The sequence below is a fragment of the Gymnoscopelus braueri genome, assembly GCF_963280865.1.
Source record: "Gymnoscopelus braueri genome assembly, chromosome: 10".
NCBI lineage: Eukaryota > Metazoa > Chordata > Actinopteri > Myctophiformes > Myctophidae > Gymnoscopelus > Gymnoscopelus braueri.
Window position 1 is genome coordinate 33,243,819 of NC_137611.1, and position 19,621 is coordinate 33,263,439.

The 19,621-nt window shown below is 41.2% G+C and overlaps 2 protein-coding genes across 6 annotated transcripts in view; both read right to left on the reverse strand.

Annotated features, from left to right (window-relative positions):
• Nucleotides 1-10,324, reverse strand: part of gng12a (guanine nucleotide binding protein (G protein), gamma 12a) — a 37,959-nt gene extending 27,635 nt beyond the window's left edge. For 2 of the 4 annotated variants that reach the window (XM_080439493.1, XM_080439492.1), the window contains exon 1: nucleotides 9,963-10,324. The gene's annotated coding sequence lies outside the window, so the exon portion shown is untranslated. Of the gene's footprint in view, nucleotides 1-7,860; nucleotides 8,048-9,962 lie in introns of those variants that run through there. The other 2 variants (XM_080439495.1, XM_080439494.1) reach the window with 2 other exon arrangements.
• Nucleotides 10,325-10,967: 643 nt separating this feature from the next.
• The window catches only part of wls (Wnt ligand secretion mediator), a 30,201-nt gene continuing 21,547 nt past the window's right edge, over nucleotides 10,968-19,621 (reverse strand). Inside the window, exons 6-12 of one of the 2 annotated variants that reach the window (XM_080440709.1) lie at nucleotides 18,276-18,444; nucleotides 17,976-18,073; nucleotides 16,907-16,970; nucleotides 15,808-15,951; nucleotides 15,170-15,253; nucleotides 14,817-14,985; nucleotides 10,968-12,386 (exon numbers count right to left, since the gene is read on the reverse strand). In XM_080440709.1, the coding sequence (XP_080296835.1) occupies nucleotides 12,277-12,386; nucleotides 14,817-14,985; nucleotides 15,170-15,253; nucleotides 15,808-15,951; nucleotides 16,907-16,970; nucleotides 17,976-18,073; nucleotides 18,276-18,444 (838 nt within the window). In that variant the 3' untranslated portion in view covers nucleotides 10,968-12,276. The remainder of the gene's footprint in view (nucleotides 12,387-14,816; nucleotides 14,986-15,169; nucleotides 15,254-15,807; nucleotides 15,952-16,906; nucleotides 16,971-17,975; nucleotides 18,074-18,275; nucleotides 18,445-19,621) is intronic. The other variant, XM_080440710.1, reaches the window with a different exon arrangement.

The window sequence follows — 19,621 nt, forward strand, 5'->3', positions numbered from 1 at the left end:
GAGGGTAGAGAGGGAGATACCACAGATTATTGGGTTAATGACACCCACCAGTAGAACAGTTTTGTTATTGGGTTGATGTGGCACGCCTGCTAAACATCCTGCAGTTTCACCATGTCACCACAGGGAGGAAGCAGAGGGTGAGAACATAAAGAGGAATTTCACCTCAAGGCATCTAAACTGGATTTCATCCCAGCCTCCAGTTTAATTTATTCTCAAAGACTTCTTTTTTGTTTTAATTTGAATTCCTACAGTGTGTTACACTCTGTACAAAGTGAATAAAAACGACCTAAAAACTGGAACTTCCAACTGTTAATGTCAATGTGGTTTTGAGCAATGCTCTTTTTTTCCATCATTTCATTAAGCCATATTTAAACACTTAATCCCCACAACACACTGCCCTCATTTATCAACGCAGCGTATAAACCGGCTTATATTTTTCCATATATTCGGCGTACACCAACGTCAAAGTCACATTTATCAACGGATCCTACACAGCCAATCCTGGCGTACATCAGGTCGGAGCTTTGATAAATCTCACGTCTGAAAACGAGCGTCATTTAAATAACACGCCCTTAAATATTCTCAAAACGCCCCGATTTTACGACATGAAGAAGAATCAGAATACGACCAAAGACATCAAAAGCCAATAAGAAAGAGTTTCCCCCGATCGCCTCGCCTCGCTGCCTGTCAAGTCACACACACACGCACACGCACACGCCTCACCTCTCTCTCTCTCTCTCTCTCTCACTCACACACACACACACACACACACACACACACACACACACGCCCAACTGTGTCTTTCATGTAATCCGTAGCGGTACAATCTTTGTCACTTAGGCTTGTAGCCTACATGAATGACATATTATGATACCAATCACATCGCCATGAATGGAATACGTTTGTATATTAATTTATTTAACCCATACCGAGCAGTGCACAAGCAGTCATGTAGGATATTCCCCGTGAGACTCGGACGGGCGGCAGTCATTCCGCGGCAGTGATTCCGCCACGTTAATAAGAGATTGGAGCGTCGGGTTTATATCCTTAACCCAGCCAGGTTGTAGACTTCGTAACTCTCTATGACATAACTCCATAACATAGGACAAGTTACTGTAAGTTTGTACACCTCACTGTCCATGAAAAGATCGTCGGCAGTCCCGACCGCGGGACTCCCGAGTCCCGACGCAAAAGCGCTCGTATATTTTGAAAATAGCAGATCTACAAGCTCACAACGCGTCGCGATGCGACCCGTTTTTGAGCTTGCAGATCTGCTATTTTAAAATAGCCAATGCAACTGAATGACTGTTAAAGCAGTTTGTTTAAATTACTTTATAAAATGTTATATTTTCACAGGGATTAATTATTAGTGTGTAGATATACATTTAGGAGTGGATTATTTATGTGTCCAGATGCCTGTCAGACAGTCAGACAATGCTGCTCCGCAGGTCTAGAATGGAATAAACGGGCGCAGCCAACGTCAACAACTGGTCTCGACCAGACGTGAGATCTCAGTGTACGGTAGGATGAAGCCCACGTCAGGATATATTGATAAATGCCGAAAGGTGCGGTGATCTCGCTCTACGCCCATTATTTGGGCTGCACCGCGTTGATAAATGAGGGTAAATGACTGTCCCCAGCTTGGGCATGCAGATCGGCTATTTTCGCAGAATGTTGCTCCAGAATAGGAACGCTAGAGTTCAAGTGGTCAACGGTACGCAGAATAATATCCTCCTCTCCTCATGATATCATTAGGTGGCCAAATTAAGTAATTAATTCTCAAACCAAATGAATTCATATAAAACTGTTTACAGCTTTAGGATCTGTTTGCAATTATACACAATAACAACAGTGTCTTCCTTTAAATTATTTCAAAGATGCAGTTTTGTGTCCTTGCTTTGCTTTATATATTTAAGAGTGTGTGGAGACAAGTAGGCGAGGATAGATAAAAGACATATTTACGAAAATTCTTATGTTGTCAATCTAACATTGACTCATTTATTCATACGAGTTTGATAGCCTTTTAATGAGTTTGGACAAAATATAAACAGATGTATGACAACCACAACAACCTCTAAAAATAAACCTATAACGGAAAAATGGTCCATGTTCAAGTTTAGACAATGACATGTATTTAGACTTGTATATAATCAACACAGCATCTACACTTTAGGGAGTTGTTTTATAATTGTATATATCACTAAAAGCTGCAGAAATCAATCAACATTTATTTAAGTATTACCACCTGGATTCAAATCATGGTCTCCTCCAAGGGAAAACAAACAACCACCGCTCATCAAAGGGGAATCCCCCTTGTCCAAGGGAGATATTAGGTTTCTGGTGTTCGGCAGGAACACAAGAACCTTTTATAAATGAGGTCCCCGGATACCTGGAAGCCTATCCAGCTCTTCACGTGGGACATTCGAAATATTTTCATGCTGCTGTTTCTGTCTATGACAAATTGGCAAGCCTTTTTGTCCACCAAAATAGAACCATAAATGTAAACCAACCCTGTCCATGTTTTCTTCCAGTAAGCTCTACAAACGTACCAGGGAAATGACCATAAATAAGTATTTCTAGAGCTGGAGAATAGGCCGGCCCAAACACTGATACACATCAAGAGACACACAGTAAAATCCTCAGTGTTAGTTTAGCCTCAGTGTACAACTCAGTGTACAATATGGCATCAAATTATCCAATATGACAAATATTTTCAAAATAATTAAAAATGCAAAATGCACACAACTGATATTGAGATTTTGGAAAACACATACAACATAGACGTTGAATTGTGTAATTACGTGCATTCAGAGAAAAATGTATGCTATCCACACATTGGAAACCAGTAGGCACAGGGAATTACTTTCACATTACTGTGGAGGTAGAGGTTCAGAAATAGAGAATAAGTGAATATGTAGTATTGTGTGCAGTTGAACAACATGTAGGGAACAGAGTGGCAATTTTCCACATGGCAACAGGCCTTGTTGTCACGATAGAACCATAAATAACCTATTGTCATCTCCCCTCCCTTCCCCTCTCCTCAAACATTTACACATTGTCCTCCCTGTCATCTCTTTCCATCCACAAATATACACTTTGAGACACAAAAGATACGCTATCACAATTTCCAGCATTATCTCTAATAGCCTGTTGTAGGGCGCAGTCTTCTGTGAAGTCCAACAAAGTTGTGCTGAAGTTTATTCTTGTATGTCAGTGGAGTAAAATCCATGAATGTGAAAACTACCACCATTCTTTCTTTTTTTGGCCGGTTGGTTGTGTCATTGTCCTTGTTTGCTGTGTTCATGGCGAAAACACTAATAGTAATCTTAAATCTGCAATCTGTTCATTTTGTCCTACCCGGGGACTTGAACTACATCAGTGCTGCTGAACTAATACAGAAAACCTGTTTGGGAAGAGGATATATTGCGCTTTTTAACATGCAATACCTCATTGTGGTCCTTCCCAACAAGAGGATATACATTTCTCAGAGCAAGAAGAGCAGTGAGACCAAAGTATATATGCTATGCCCTATACCGTTACATAACTGTGGGACCCCAGTCAATGAAGTATATAGTGTTGTTGAAGCGGTTAATTCCTTCTGTCTCTTTTGTTCTCCTTCATCTCTGTGTGATTCAATTCTTCTATCCACCAAAACATCTGTCTCAACCACTCTGTCATGCACCTCTACCATACAATCATAACAATAATAATGATCATATTCTATGTTTATATAGCACATTAGATAGTAAACAAATTTCAAAAAGCATGTTACAGTAAGAATTACAAAACCTGATAAATCTTTGGTAAATTACTAAAGAAAAAGAAAAAAAGATACATATCATAGGACCATAAAACCCCTGTGAAAGTAAGTTTGCAAAGTCATTTAAATTATTTTAGGTGGTAAAGGTCTGATCACCTCTTGTTTACAGCCCAGGAGTCAAGTAGCCCTGACTCGCAATCAGCTTCCATTCTCATTTTGTAATCTTTACCGTTAGAAGCAAGTTGTTACAAAACTAACCTCTGATCACTGTCTGTTTGGAGCGACACCCTTCTTCATGGTTTACAGTCTGAACACACCTATCTTATCTGCTTCCTACTTTCTATCCAATCAGCAGTGAGGATACACCGCCTTACAAACTCAGGCCTTGGCACAACATGAAAGGCACAAGGTTGTACATGTTTTTGGTGTCTATCATTTACCAAAAATCATGCATCACCAATTTACAATTATCTTCCGTGAGGTGCCATTATTTGCCATCTCAGAGTGGCATTGGAGGTGGCCGATAGGTGTTGAGTACTAGAGGCCAGTGGTTCTCAACGTGGAGTCCAGCCAGGGACCACCACAGGTCCTTGAGGGGGTTCCAGTGGGTCCCCACATAAATGATTAATAGTTAGGAAGGAACCAAATGGACCCTTATGGGTCTGTAACTCCGAGAGTGTACAAATGAAACGGACCCATTTGGTTCCACAATTATTTTCCTGTGTTCCATTTGTACGCTCTCTCTGAGTTAAATGAACACTGCTGTGTAGATTAGGGTTCCAGAAAAATAGTATGAAATGACATATGCAAATGCATATTAAACTGTGAATCCTTGAAATTAAATGAATCACTAGTGTTACAGTATAGAAACTAAAGACAAGGCAAGTATCTTTGCTTAAATGACATTCCATCGTTCCATGTTCCACCTAAGAGTAAGAGCTTCTCAAATGGGTGGAGATGACACTTTCTCACTGAGAGTGAGAGGAAGGGTGTTCACTCCAGCAGAACAAGATTAGACAAGACGCTTTGCAGTTTGCACCCTGGAATAATTTACAGGCTTCTTTCAGATATATAGATATATAGTAGTATCTATGCTCCCTATCCATTTGTATTATCCACTGCTAAATCCTCTGCTTTAAATGGACACCGGGGGTTATAGAGCCCAACCGATGCCAGATTTTTGGGTCCAATGTCGATCCTGATTTTGGCGAGTCCTAGCCCAACGATGTTTTCACTGACATTTTATCAAAAAGTGCAACATTTTGGGTATGTCATTATAGGCAAAGATTTACACAAATACAAAAACTTATACAAAAAATTGCCAATCTATTAGCTATTTTTTTTGTTTTTGAACAGCGCTTAATTATACTGATACTACTGATGCTGTCAAAAAAAGCCCTTTATATTTGCCAGAAGGATATGTCAATCTATATCTATACATATCTATGACGAGACAGCCTGGGGAATTTAAAGGTAGATTAGAGACAAAACAAGAATGAGGAAGGCAGAGGAATAGGTGAGTGTGATAGCGAATGATGATGATGCTGATGAGCCACAGTCTGATAACAATGTAAGGGGGGGGGGAAATATCTTATGGCTGCTGAGCCACCATTTTTCTTTCTGAACCAAACTGAGATAGTTGCTAGGACAACACTTCCTGCATTGAGTGAACTCGTACATCTGAGATGATGATTAGAACCTGATTATAACACAAGTGCAACCAGAGCCAGTACTTCCTGAAGCCAGCTGAGGTAGAACAGCTTTATCTTCCACACTGTGTTCAACTCTATCCTTATATTTCAAATGTCACAACACACAACTTTGGAAGGATGTGTGTGTGTGTGTGTGTGTGTGTGTGTGTGTGTGTGTGTGTGTGTGTGTGTGTGTGTGTGGGGGTCCTCATCTGTAATGAATTTGGTGGGTTTTCAGCAAAACAAAACAAGAGAGAGAGAGAGAAAATGTAGCATGTAGGCTAGTATTTGCTTACAGAGTGTTGTTTGCTAAATCGTGGCTTGGGTGTGACTGTGGTGTCATCAGTGTCAGCACATCTGTGCTCTCGGGTGGAGCAGGGGATCAAACGCTGCATAGACTGGACCTGGCTGCTACCAACCAAAACACAACAACAACAACACAAACCACAAAAGTGCTCATGGTGATATATCGCTTAACCACTAAACCTCTATTCGTAGAGAGACAAACTTGAGTTACAACTGTACTTGGATCTCTTTTTCCCCATCTACACCAAATCTCTTTGCCAAAAATAGCTGATCTATAAGCTCACAAAGCATCACGTTGTGATGCGTTGTGGCACGTTGTGAGCTTGTAGATCTGCTATTTTTGCCGAATGTTTCCCCCAGAATATGGATGCTGGGGTTCAAGTGGTTGAAAAGTGACAATCACAATAATGTTTAGAGCCAAATACAGATTATTCACACAGTAAACTCTTCAGTACTGTTCATTTAACTCCATGAGTGTACAAATGGGACCAACTGCAGGTCCATTTGGTGATATTAAAATAGATGTATTTCTTTGAGAATTATAATGAAATGACAATAAGTCTTTGTCATTGATATATCACCCTGTATCACACAGTTCCAATTTGCCCAAATTGTTCTTCTGATGCTGGGTGTGTGCAGTGCCAGTATTTGTGACAATAATAACAAAAGGTTTAACGGTGGTCAGTTATTTGTTAAGTTCTGCCAGGCAGACACATCTGTGACTATTAATGTCAGAGGCTGACAGTCATGTCCTCTGCTCTGAATGATTACTAGAGACACTAATGGATAGAAAGAGAGTGGTCTGTGTGTGTGTGTGTGTGTGTGTGTGTGTGTGTGTGTGTGTGTGTGTGTGTGTGTGTGTAGTAAAATAGACACTTCATCATTCACAAAGTTAATGATCACATACTGTAGGAGCCAGAAAACATTCTCTGGTGATGCACTGGAAGGGGGGGGGGGGGGGGGGGGGGGGGCAGATGCGTACGGGGGGTGCGCGTGCGTGATTTAAATTATTTTATTTTTTTTACCAAGAGCAGCTGAAGTCCTTCTCATCAGTCCCTCCTGGTACACACAACACCACACTGAGGAAGGCTTGACTCCGAAACGCTATTAATTAAAAAGTACCAGACGGTTTGTTTTTTTAACTGGCAGTCTTGACTTAGGGGGTGAGATGGTCCAGTTGAGGGGGCGTTGCCCCCTCACGCCCCCCCCTGTGACACCGGGCCTGACTGGAAGTGAGTGTGTGTGTGTGTGTGTGTGTGTGTGTGTGTGTGTGTGTGTGTGTGTGTGTGTTTGTGTTTCAGCATGTCTCCATTGTTTTGTAATACAGTACACTCACTCTCACACACACACTAAGTGACTGACTGACTCACTCACTCTCTCATTCACTTTCACAAACACTTTTACCCACAGTACATTCGCTCGCGCGCGCGCGAGCACACACACACACACACACACACACACACACACACACACACACACACACACACACACACACACACACACACACACACACACACACACACACACACACACACACACACACACACACACACACACACACACACACACACACACACACACACACACACAGAGAGAGAGAGAAACCCTCAGGGCTAATCCATAACTTTAAGAGGAAATGACACATAGGTGACCTGCAGGCAGCTCGACCCGGCAGCAGCTACTGCATCACGTCTTCCTTGTCCAGACACACAGGTTGTTTATCTGAGCTCACAGACACATGGCTGCAGATCCAGTCCAGTAACATTCTCTCACTGTCTAATGCTTATCTTACACTCCGTCACACGACAGCGCCACACGTCGAAAATAGCCGATCTACAAGCCCACAGCGCGTCGCATCCACAACGCGTTGTGAGCTTGTTAATCGGGTATTTTCGGCGCACGATACCTTCGCACTACGACGTGCAAATCGGTCTTAAGGAGATGAGCGCACTCCAGAGGAGCCTGTAGCTGCTATTAAGTTATGTACATCGCTGGTTACATCTATGTGTCTGCCATTACAGCCAAGTTGCACTCATACAGAGCTTGTACATAGTATATATGTATATATTCAGAAAAACATATATTTAGAAGAAACATCCCCACCGGAATGGTTCAATTCTTGACTGGGGACCTCTGCAGCATGACATCCTTCCAATCTGCTTTTGCTTTGACTCACTACTTCATCCTATCCAAATAAAGCAACAAAGAATGCCACAGAATCCTCTTTAGGGAGGCCATCATCTTACAGAACGTTTCCCTCTGATGGAAAAAAAACAATTCAGCCTGTTGAAGGGTGGACATGGCAGCAGTCTAGATATGAAAACTGTTGCTTGTTTCCAATTAATATTGCAAATACATAGGGGCCAGTGCCACACCCACCCATTTTCAGTGGATGGAGTTTTCCCACATTGACGGATTTTACGTCATATGTTACTTGTGTTAAGTATAGTCCCTGGTGATTTCACCACTGTGGAGGTCACGATATGACCTCCTCTCCACTGCTGACTATCCACAAATCACATTAGAAGAAAATAGATCTTAGAACTTCTATGAAATTGTTAAAAGCACACACATTCACGTGAATACCATTTTGCACGCTGTGCTGCTGCTATAGTAGCCTCGGAAACCCATGCCTTTTTTTGCTATAGTGATGTGGTCTGAGTCATGTTTGTTCCAGGGAACAGGTCTGGGGGGGGGGGGCAGCTTTAAGTATGTCCAGATTTATACATGGCAGCTTCGTCATTGTTATCATCACCACCATTTGTCATTAAAAATAAACAATACCAAGCTGCCTACCACTTCCACTGCTAGAGAAGTGAGTGATTTTTTTCAACCCATTAAAACCAGGAAAGCATCTGTGCCATTTTGGATTTTTGCGTTGACTATTCAAAAAGAGCAGATATGCAAGCTCACAGCGTGCCGTACTGCGAGCTTGTACATCTGCTGTTTTTTAAACATTTTCTAAAAATCTTGAAAGTGTGAGAGCTACTGATTTAGAAGGTATTTGTAGAATCAGCCCCAGGTCTTAATGGGTTTAAGAGCACAGTCACACTATGACAGATAACGTGTGTACTTGTATTTCAGGTTATTTTGACACATTCGCTTCACCGACTGGTAGTACAAGGTAAAAATCCTTACAGGTCCATTTTAACACTCTGTATCTTTCACTGTACATTAATCTGTGTTTTTCTCTGAGACAGTGTCAGTCTGCCTCACTCCAAGAGGTTTTCTACTCCTCATATCAGTGTTAAACCACCTGTTGCTCTTTACATGAGGCCAGACTCCTATGCAACACCGAGATCCAGCGATGAAGTGCTGTTGAATCCCTATCACCCAACGCGGTGGGCCCACTCATCTTAATGGGCGTAGAGAGAGGAGGCTTTGATGGCAGTGAATGGGGTACTAATGAGTTGGCCTTATCAATGGCCAGTCTGTATTCTGTCCCTCTAATGGCCAGAGGGACATGGATGGACAGAGCTGTTGATGGTTCATGTAAACATGGCAGGCACTGCTGTGCCGGGCCTCTCCCCTTTGAACATCAATACTAAAGGGCATAATCTGTCCAATTGGTTCACGATTATTGGGCTGCAGTGGTATATTATTAAACCCTTTGCAAAGACAAGATACCACAATGTGATTGGTACAGTGTACTATTACAAAAATCACTCACTTTCCAAAAATGTAAGTGGTTTCATAGCAGGCATAGTAGGTGGGGCCTTCTCCTGCGAAATTACTGAAGAAAATCAATTCGATAGAAGGCAAACACAGCCCCAGTTTAATATTAAAACCATTCAGCCTTGGTTGGCCTGTCAACTGTTGCAGACGACAGGCTACTTATTAAGCTATGCGTTATTATGGTCACTCAGAAACACACAATAAGATGAGATCTGTTGCCTATATTCAGCATGGAGCCACATTACTGCTGTCACAGTTTGTCAGAATGAACATTGTACCGCTGGCTGCAGCAGTAGAAGCACTGAATTTTGCTTCATCCATGGCATCATTTTTTTTTATGGTCAGCTCAGCTGTGAATGCAGAGGTAAGCCTCATTTATACTTGGTGTTGCATGCGGTAAATAGCAGATCTACAAGCTCACCACGGTAACGCCTGGTGAGCTTGTAGATCTGCTATTTACAGAGCGCGACACTAGCACGCAACTAAGTACAAATGAGGCCGTTATAGACGGACACATGGTGGACACTTACCTGTCCTTAGAGAGGGGGTTATAATGTACAGTCAGGTCAGGTCTGTCTGGACGGAGAGACGAGCTGTTATCCGTCAACAAGCTGCTGTCTGGGAGGAGACCTGCTGCCCGAGCGCAATGTCACCACTGTGTCTACTGTAGTACTGCCTGTTTGTTTACTACACTAGAGAACACCCAGTCACACGATGGACTTCAAAAACTGCCGACTCGTGCCACTTTCTCTTCTCGCCACCGGTTGAACGTTGTTAATCTGTAACGGTCGTTTACTTAGTTTTTTTCCCCTTCCTCCTCGCTTTGACTCCACTCCACTCTCTCTCTCCTCCGCTCGAGTGCTTCGTCGTGACGGGAACGGCCGAACTTCTGTCGTCGGGTGTGTGTGTGTGTGTGTGTGTGTGTGGTGTGGTGCATGGCTGGAGGAGGAGGAGAGATGGGAACGACACTGCCCACTAGCGGACGATGGCATAGAAAGAAACGTGAATGTCGTTTTCCTGTCCGCCTTGAGGAGGCGCACTATCCCTGCAAAATGATTCAGAATTACGGGTACATTTGGTTACATTTATACACTCATAATAAAAAAAATAATAATCCTGAATTCATTTGTTAGGCTACTCTTCAGTATATAACATTACTAAGTATTAAGTTTATGGAGCAAGGCTTAAATATACTTTTTTTTAAAAACTCAATTTCAAGTGTAGGCAAGTGGATTATTTTTTTTTTTTTTTAAGAAAACCAATATCTTATCCAGATTTAACCCATTAAGACCTGAGGCCGATGGCTTCTAAATCAGTAGTTCTTACACTTTCAAGATTAAGAAAATAATTCAATAACAGCAGATGTACAAGACCGCAGCGCGGCACGAAGTGACGTGCTGCGCGCTTGTATATCTGCAATTTTTTAATAGCAAACGCTAAAATGACACATGCTTTTCCGTTTTTTAATGGGTTAAGGAAAGTAAATATTGTCCATATGTTGAGTAAACAACACACAGTCCAGAAAACAAAAAGGATAGAGTAAAAGTTTTATTTAAATTACCATAAAAGCACAAAATAACTAACACCCATGTGTAATAGACTACAGTCGATTTCAAATCCTTGTTTTTTTGTCCATGTACAGTGATACAGTGAAATATGTCATAAAGTTGAAAATAAGCACGTTATAAAAAATAGATTATCTATGTTGAAACATACATGAACGTACAGTATGCATTTACTATAATAACTAGGTGGTCTGTACATTTCCCCAAAATTTTAAGGAGGAACCCAACCACATTAAGAATGACAAACAGGACGATACCAATAGTAAACCAGTATTCTTCCCGTGGTAGTGTAGAGCTGTGAGCACACAGATAGTAGCTATAGGGCAACGTGGAGAAAACACCTTTATCTTGAGTTAAACCCAAATTAGTCAAATAACAGCCAATACAATCTTCTTGTCCATCTGTGTATGGGACATAAAGTATGTTTATCAAGAGGATATTCATACAAGGTTTCAAAGTACTTTGCACTTTATTTGTTACTATACGACCAGATGGTATTCTTTACTCTCAAACAGTTTCCCCCATTCAGGAACAGCTTTTCCACATCCTGACCCTATTGCTTTTAAGAGAGGCGTCACGCAGTATATACAAAGACCAATCGTCCACATATCCGTTTTCAAACTTAAGAAAAAAATACAATAAATCATGAAATGACAGGACCTCAAGGAGCCATGTCGGGACTCGACAGAGTTGTATTTCAAGCCTAGTTCAGACCCAAGATTTGCGACGAGAGGATACCGTCTTAATTCCTGTTTATACTTTGTTGTACGACGTGTCGCGTACATAAAATAGCCGACCTACAAGCTCACAACGCATGTCATGCGTTGCGAGCTTGTAGGACGACTATTATCGGCACGTGACAACGTCACATGATGGAGCATGCATTTAAGCATTAGAACGTTGCGGAATTACCCTTTAGAGCAGATACTGGTGTAGAGGCCAGGGGCAGTAGAGGAAAAGGGCAGTTAACTGGGGAATTGGAACACAGAATACTGTAGATGCCTGATGCAGGGCTACGGATATGGTTCTCTGATGCCAACTGACTTTCCAGAATACAGTGTAGGGCAGGGGAGTCGGGCAGTAGGTAGAAGCAGAGGGACCTCCAAAAGAGGGTGGTTATGTCTAATGCCTAATTTCTGCTTCGGTAAAAAAAAAAGTGTCGCACAACATGTCGCTCGACAAAAACGGAATAACTTTTGCAGTTTAAATTGTGGTGTTTTTGTCAAACAACTTATCACAACGAAAGTTTTTCGCCGGAGCGTAAATTAGGCCCAAGGGTCTATTCCTGGGCTTCTTTGCCAGTCATCTTGTAGATCTCAGTGGGTCCGTCTACGTGGGTGATGGTCGTCGTGAGCTGGATGTCCTCTCCACTATTGGCTCCATTATCTCCTGTACAGAGACACATACGGTATACATCATCTACAATGTTACTTCAATTTGGACCAAAATGCGGTACTAAGAACCCAACAGCATACAGTAAGAACTGGAGCATTTAACTCCAGTGTAAAAATGGACCTGTAAAAATAAAGAAATTAGGAATATGCATCATTTAAATTGGAAAGCTAAATCAATAAAATACTTGGGAGTACTAATCACCCAGGAAGCTGGCAGACTTTATGAAACAAATTACAATATAATAAATTATAAAATAAAGAGGGATGTGGCTAAATGGTCAACAATAATATTGGATTTCAGTTTAAGAAATGAAGTGGTTAAAATGAACCTTTTACCAAGGTTGCTGTATCTTTTCTTATCACTGCCAGTTAAAATACCAGAATCACAGTTTTCAGCTTGGGAGAAGTTGATTTCCAGGTTTATCTGGGCGGGAGCTAGACCCATCATGAAATGATTGGTGTATTGACGGGTGCATATAAACAAACGCCTCAAATGATTGTTTCAAAATTGTATAGAGGCTTGCAATTTTTTTTTTTGAAGAAATACACTATGTAAAATTGAAGTGGGAATCTGAATGTAATATTGAATTGTCTGAGAGTGATTGGCGTTCCATGTGTAAAAAGTTCTAAAAGATGGAGGGAATTTGGGTGGAAGAATTGAAAGTTTTTTTATTACAGTAAACAACTGGGAAAGCAGCAATATTGTTGGAAGCAGTGTGGACATTTGAACGCCAATCACTCACATATATTCTGGTCGTGTGAGACCAGAGTCATTCTGGGACAGTGCTCTCCGGATTTTGGAGGAAGTAATGGGTTATAAGATAATTTGTGATCCCCGGATTTTATATCTCGGATTGACACCAGAGGACATAATAGGACATGAGGACATATACCTGTTCAACATCTTGACACTGGCGGCTAAAAAAGCAATCACAAGAAAATGGCTGAAAACAGATCCTCCTAGAGAGGAACATTGGTTTGATATTATTGAAGAAATTTGTCGCATGGAAAAAATTACCTATAATCTGAGGACTAGTTATTGAAAAACAGAGTTATTTGAAAAACGTTGGGAAAATTATATTTGTAAATAGTGTCTTTTTTCTTTTTCATTTTCATTTAATCATTATTTTTTGTGTGTCGCGTCCATTTTGGATGTACAGTATGTTGTGTTTTTGTTGTATCTGTTGTAATAAAGACAAAGTAAAAATATATATATATGGACCCATAAAATGTTAAATGAGGTTTCATGGTACGTAGAACAGTGGAGTACAGTGATGCTCCTTGAAAATCCAATGGTTAAGCCTACAGTAGGTGCATGAATTACAGAAGGCCAAACTGAAAAACAGTCTAGATAACAAACAAAGGATTTTTATAATACAAAAATGTCTTAAGACACTATTTGGACATTCTCCCCTTTCTCGTAGTGCACAGATCTGAGCAGACCGGGTTTCAGTCACTATTTTATATGCAGGTGGACAGTCCTCCAAGTCAATGAAGCCAAATCTTCTCAAAGAGGAAGTCTCCTTCATTTAGGTGACCTTCTGATGATGATAAATAACAGCTCTGCTTGAAACAGAACCAAGACTAAGTGTTCAGATAAAGTAAATCTACTGGGATAGAGACAGGAGTGAAAAAACAAGGAACGGGGTTAAGAGGGAGAAAGAATAGAGGCGGGAGTCTGGCTGGCATATCAAAGAAACCTCTCTCTCTCTCGCTCTCTCTCTCGCCCCATCTCCCCCTCTCCCTCTCTCTCTCTCACTGACGTCAGGAGATGGATGGTTTTCATTACTTTTCCTCCCTCTCTCTACCCCTCCTCTTCACTGTTCTCTACTATTCTCTGAAGGAAGCCTGGTGTCCATTAGAAACACCCTCTTGGGCCAAAAGACCCTCCTTTCCTCTGGGAACCACAGACACACGTAACGTATGTGCGTGCACACACACATGTACAGGCTGAAGTAAGCTCAAATGGGATGCTGACAAAAATGTGAGATGTTATGGTTAGGGTTGCATCCTAACCATAATCGTAACCATAAAATCTTTAATCTTTTTTTAAATTATGCTACTGACATCAGTCCATAACATAGAATGGCGAGAATCCAAATGCATCGCCAGCAGGGGGCACTGATCTATCAAAAATGCTTCTATCCATAGTCCAAAACTATTTGTACAAAACACTAAAAAGCCCTAGTTCAGAAATAGCGGAAATATCGTCACAATGTGATGCGTTGTGAGCTTGTAAATTGTGAAAAATGTTGCCTATAATGACATGCCCAAAATAGGGAAGCCAAGTTGAAAGTGGTTAACAACAAAACAAACTATCATGAATTTAATTAAAAAACTTAAAAAAAAACTAAAAAAATATAATGAATACAAACGGTCCATAACGTCAGACAACAAACAGAGAGAAGAAAGATACTTAAGTTACCAATTATGCACTGACCACTGGACTGCTCATCTCCGTAGCGCTTGTGTGAGGGGGCATAGAGGAACATGATGGCAAAGACGTAGAGGTTCCACATGCCATAGATGCCAGTGAAGAAGGCGCTATTCACCTGGACAGTGTGATCCCCCCAGTGCCAGTGACCCTCATTCACCTGGATATAGACAGAGCACACAAGAGACATTATTATGCTGCTCATCAACATTTGACAAGCTGCTGGCCAACAGGCGAGGGGCCTATTAATATGTTGCACTGGTCTGGTGCAGTAATAAAAACATCTCAAAACAACAATCAAAATAAGATTGGTGGACAGAGAAAATGGACATAAGCAGGCTGACCTGACTGATGATGAAGAAAATAACCGTCATGGCAGCGCAGAACAGAGTTACCAACATTAGGAATTTAAACCTGAAGATCAGACCCTTGGGGGACAAAAGGGATGAGTTACATTACATTACATTACAGTCATTTAGCAGACGCTTTTATCCAAAGCGACTTACAATAAGTGTATTCAACATAGGTAGGGAACGAAAACTACTAATCACCAGAAGTCTTTAGTGCATTTTCTGCAAAAACAAGCAACCAAGAGTATACCTAGCGCTAAGGTAAAAGTGCAATATATCAGCTACCTATTTCCTTAAACAGATGAGACAAAATAGCTAAATCAAATGAGCATGAGCTAAAACAAATAAGTGTATCGACTAAACAAGATCCAATAAACAATACAGCAATAGAAAACAAGCGTTCGTACAACTAGTTAACAACAAGTAGGTCAGGCAGAGAGGAAGGGTAGTGTGGAAGGGTAGTGTTTCCTGAGTTAGGTACAGTACAGAGTGACAAACTACTACACATTAGTACATAGTATGATCCAGAACAGTTTTTTTGAATGGTGTACAAGACATGACACAATTACAGAGTACAGTCCAAACCCATCATGAGTATCTCTCAAACTGACATAACAGACACAAACACACACCTCATAATGCAGGCGTCTAGCCTTGGACATGGCGGGCAGGGAGGTTCTCTTGCCACTGATGTTTCGGAACACTTGGAACACCATGAAACACAGGAAGAGGAAGTAGAGACAGGCACAGATCCCCGCCACAATGATGAAAGCCATCTGTAGCAACACGGCTCAGGGATACAACATGTCGTGCATACTGTGATGTTTTTGGATTTGTAGACATTTATTACATTCTCACCATGATATCAAGTTGCATGACTCAAGTGAAATAGTTTTAGGTTTTCATGCATAAAGGGGCCAATCGAGTCTACAGAAACCCACAGTGAAATAACCATGTGGATTGTGTAAAAAAATGATATGGACTAGTCATTTTGGCATTAAAAGAGGTCTGTTATGTTACATTTGGTAATTAACATGCATCAACGCCTATGATTATGATGTACTGTATTCATTTAGAACTGCAATAAATAAATAATGATGATTAATGTATAATACTGAAGTCACGTGTCTCGTTCCTAAAACTTTTAAAGGGTTAAAGCAATGGAAAGCCTGGACAGAGACTAGCAGACCTAATAAAGCTTTGATGACCCTGGTTACAGACACTGTCGTCAAATGTCTTATCTAACCACTCAAGAGTCTTCTGAGAGCTCAGCCATGTTTTCACTATAACTGGATCCCAGAGACAGAGAGGGGAAGACGGTGGGGAAAGAAAAGACAGAGGGATAGAAAAAAAACGAAAGAGAGATTTCTGGCACTTTCTTTTGACAAGAAAGATGCACTGATGAATTTTGCATTATTCAGCCTGGCATGCTAAACAAGCATGCACACACTGTAGGGAATTAGATTTTTGAGGACCAGGAGTATTCACATCTGGCATCAATGAATTATTCCACTTTTTATTAGAAGTGGAATAATTTATGTTTGAGACGTTTAGCTGAAGCTCTTATTAAGGACTTAAAACTACAACAGGACTCACTGGTGACGGATAAGAAATGGGAAAGAAAAGAACACGTTAGGATGTGTGAATGCAAAGTTTTGATGCCATGTAAAAGAAATACTGTATTCCAACACAAGCAGGTGAGGAGAAACCATAAAATAATCTTAAGGATACAGCCAGCTCAGTTCCCACATCTGAGGCCCAGATACTGTAGAAGGGGTTTGTTAGCTGGACTCCCCTGGTGACAAAAAACAAAATAATTCTGTGTGTTGTCGGAGTTGAGAATTTCACAGCATTTTCAAAAGAATAACATGGTGGAAAATTAAATATATGCAAGATGGAAAGATGAAACTATATATGGAAACACAATGTATGCATATACAAATGTACCATCTTTAACAGCACTATAGCACAAGGTAGGTAAAAAAGAACATGACTAAGGCTCTAGTTTGAGGGTGGTAATGTTTATCAGCAGCGTAATTGAAGGGTTTGCAAGTTTGATACACAGCAGTTGTACTGGCGGAACTGATGACAAACTAAAAAGTTGGTTCTACGAAAAGGGACAAAACCAGCACAAGTACCGGTACCCCACACTAGCTTACACTGCATTTTGTATATCCATTTTGTATATCCATTCAGTCTATGTGATTCTCCAAATAAACGGGCTGAGGGACATAATCTTTTTTTGCTGATAAGATATGACGTATGACATTTTTGAGACACATCAGGAACTCCACATCCATGGTAAAGGTTTCAGCTCACAGTACAAGGAATCTCTGTGCTGGTGGGAGATTTTGTTAGTGCCTGCATGGAACTCTGGCATAACACTGCACTGAGTTGTCAGCCAAGTGGCCAGTTTACTGCCCTTAAACTAGAGGCTTTAGAGCAGCAGGGGTCTTCAACAGGGGGTCCGGGACCCCTAAGGGTTTACATTAACCACTTGAACCCTAGCAACCCTTTTCTGAGGAGAACTTTAGCCAAAAATAGCAAAGAGTTATAGGTGTAGAGGGAAAAAAGAGTAGCAAAAGTTTTATCTGAAACACAGTTTTATACAATATAGAGGGGGTCCCTGCTTCATCTCTCTCTCAGCTAGGGGGTCCTTGGCCTGAAAACGTTGAAGACCCCTGCTTTAGAGTGAGTTTGAACATTACATTCCTTGGCAATCTAGCCAGTAGTTTTCATGATATGTTGTTTGGGATCAAAGTGGAGGATGGATGGTTAAATATAAATAACCGTGTCTCACCTCTCACACATGTCAAAGATGAAGAGGCAGAAGGAGCCAAAGACTATGGGTCCGACCTGCTTCCAGTAGACTGAGAAACGGTTCCTTTCCGTCTGATCCTGACAGAAGGAATGACAGACAGACTCAACATTCATAGAAATGATTAATAGATGAAAAAACACCCACATCCACACAAATAACTCAATGTATTATTAAGGCAGGGGTTTCAAAAATGAGTTTGACAACCTTGCATTAGGTGTGTGTGGGATGTATAATATAAACAGCGTGTTGACTGGGGCCAGGACCGGTATTGTACAGTACCATGAGATGCTCTCCACAAAAGATGATCCAGAAGGAGAGCAGCATGGAGTAGAAGATGCCCTGCCTGATGTCTCCGAAAAGAAGCATCCAGGTCCAGTTAAAGCCCACGGAGAACCACTCCACCGGGAGGTTGATAAAGGTCATGGAGATGCCCAGAGCAAAGATCACTCTGAAGAGAAGAAATACATTCTTCAGTTATAATTCAAAAATATAGTTACTGTTGTTAAAGGAGCACTTCACCCATTTTTACAATAAATGCACGGGATCTGTACGTATGTCTGTCTGGTCTAGTCTTCATATAATTAGTCCTCACTAATGCTCCTCCTTAAGTATCATTCATAGTCGGACGTAAGGATACGTAACGAGGGCCGGCGCTCCTTACGTTGTCGTTTTTGTCTCCCCCTCCGTCACTTACGGCTCCAGGATTTCCTTCCGCGCAGTTGACATTCACCGTCAGGCCGACGTGCACGTTGACTGTAGTACCACTGGCGCCCGTTGGCAGTATAAGGGGGAAAAAACATTCCCTCTGCCCCTCTTACTCCACGTTGGTGGAAGTACTTGAGTAAATGTACTTAATTACAAAAATACCGTCGATACATGGTCTGTGACAAAATGAACCCAGCCATTCCCTAAAGTTAAACACACACACACAAATAATATAGAGCACCGTGCAGTAGGGGTCGAAACTCACGTTTTGTAGACAACCATTGTTTTTGTCTAGTTTGTGGACAGCTCTGAAACTTTTATTGCGTTGTTTTGGCTAGATGCTACAATGGTAGCTTCATGTTGTTAGCTGCGCTGCGCTGTTGCCAGGTTTTGTGAGAGAAATAAGCAACCAGGTTTCATCACATGAAAATAGCAGATCTACAATATATGTTTGAGAATCACTGGTTTAAATAATAATTGGCCCAAATAAGCAACTACATTTTAGAAACAAGCCCAAATAAAACCGCAACCACCAATAAAAAATTGCTTGTTTGTTTACAAGCAACTTTACAGAAAAATAAGCCCAGAGTCGCTTATAATAAGCAGACATGGCAACATTATGGGTACGTACATACTCTCGCAACTGCCATCTAGTGGATGAATAGGTGTATTACGCCTGTACGCTTTAAAATAAATAAAATAACCCCTAAATAACGTGAGCGACTATGCATGTGTCCGTAAAGAACGGACGGAATCCCTCACCCCCTGACGCACGTTTCAGACCCATCTAGGGACTTTGAAAGGACCTTTATACGATGGTACAATTTGTGTCTATTCACTGTGTCGCAGCAGTGGGCTGTGTGGACAGTTCAGAACATTGCCTACTAAATACATCATTGATGGGGATTCCAAGCTAATAT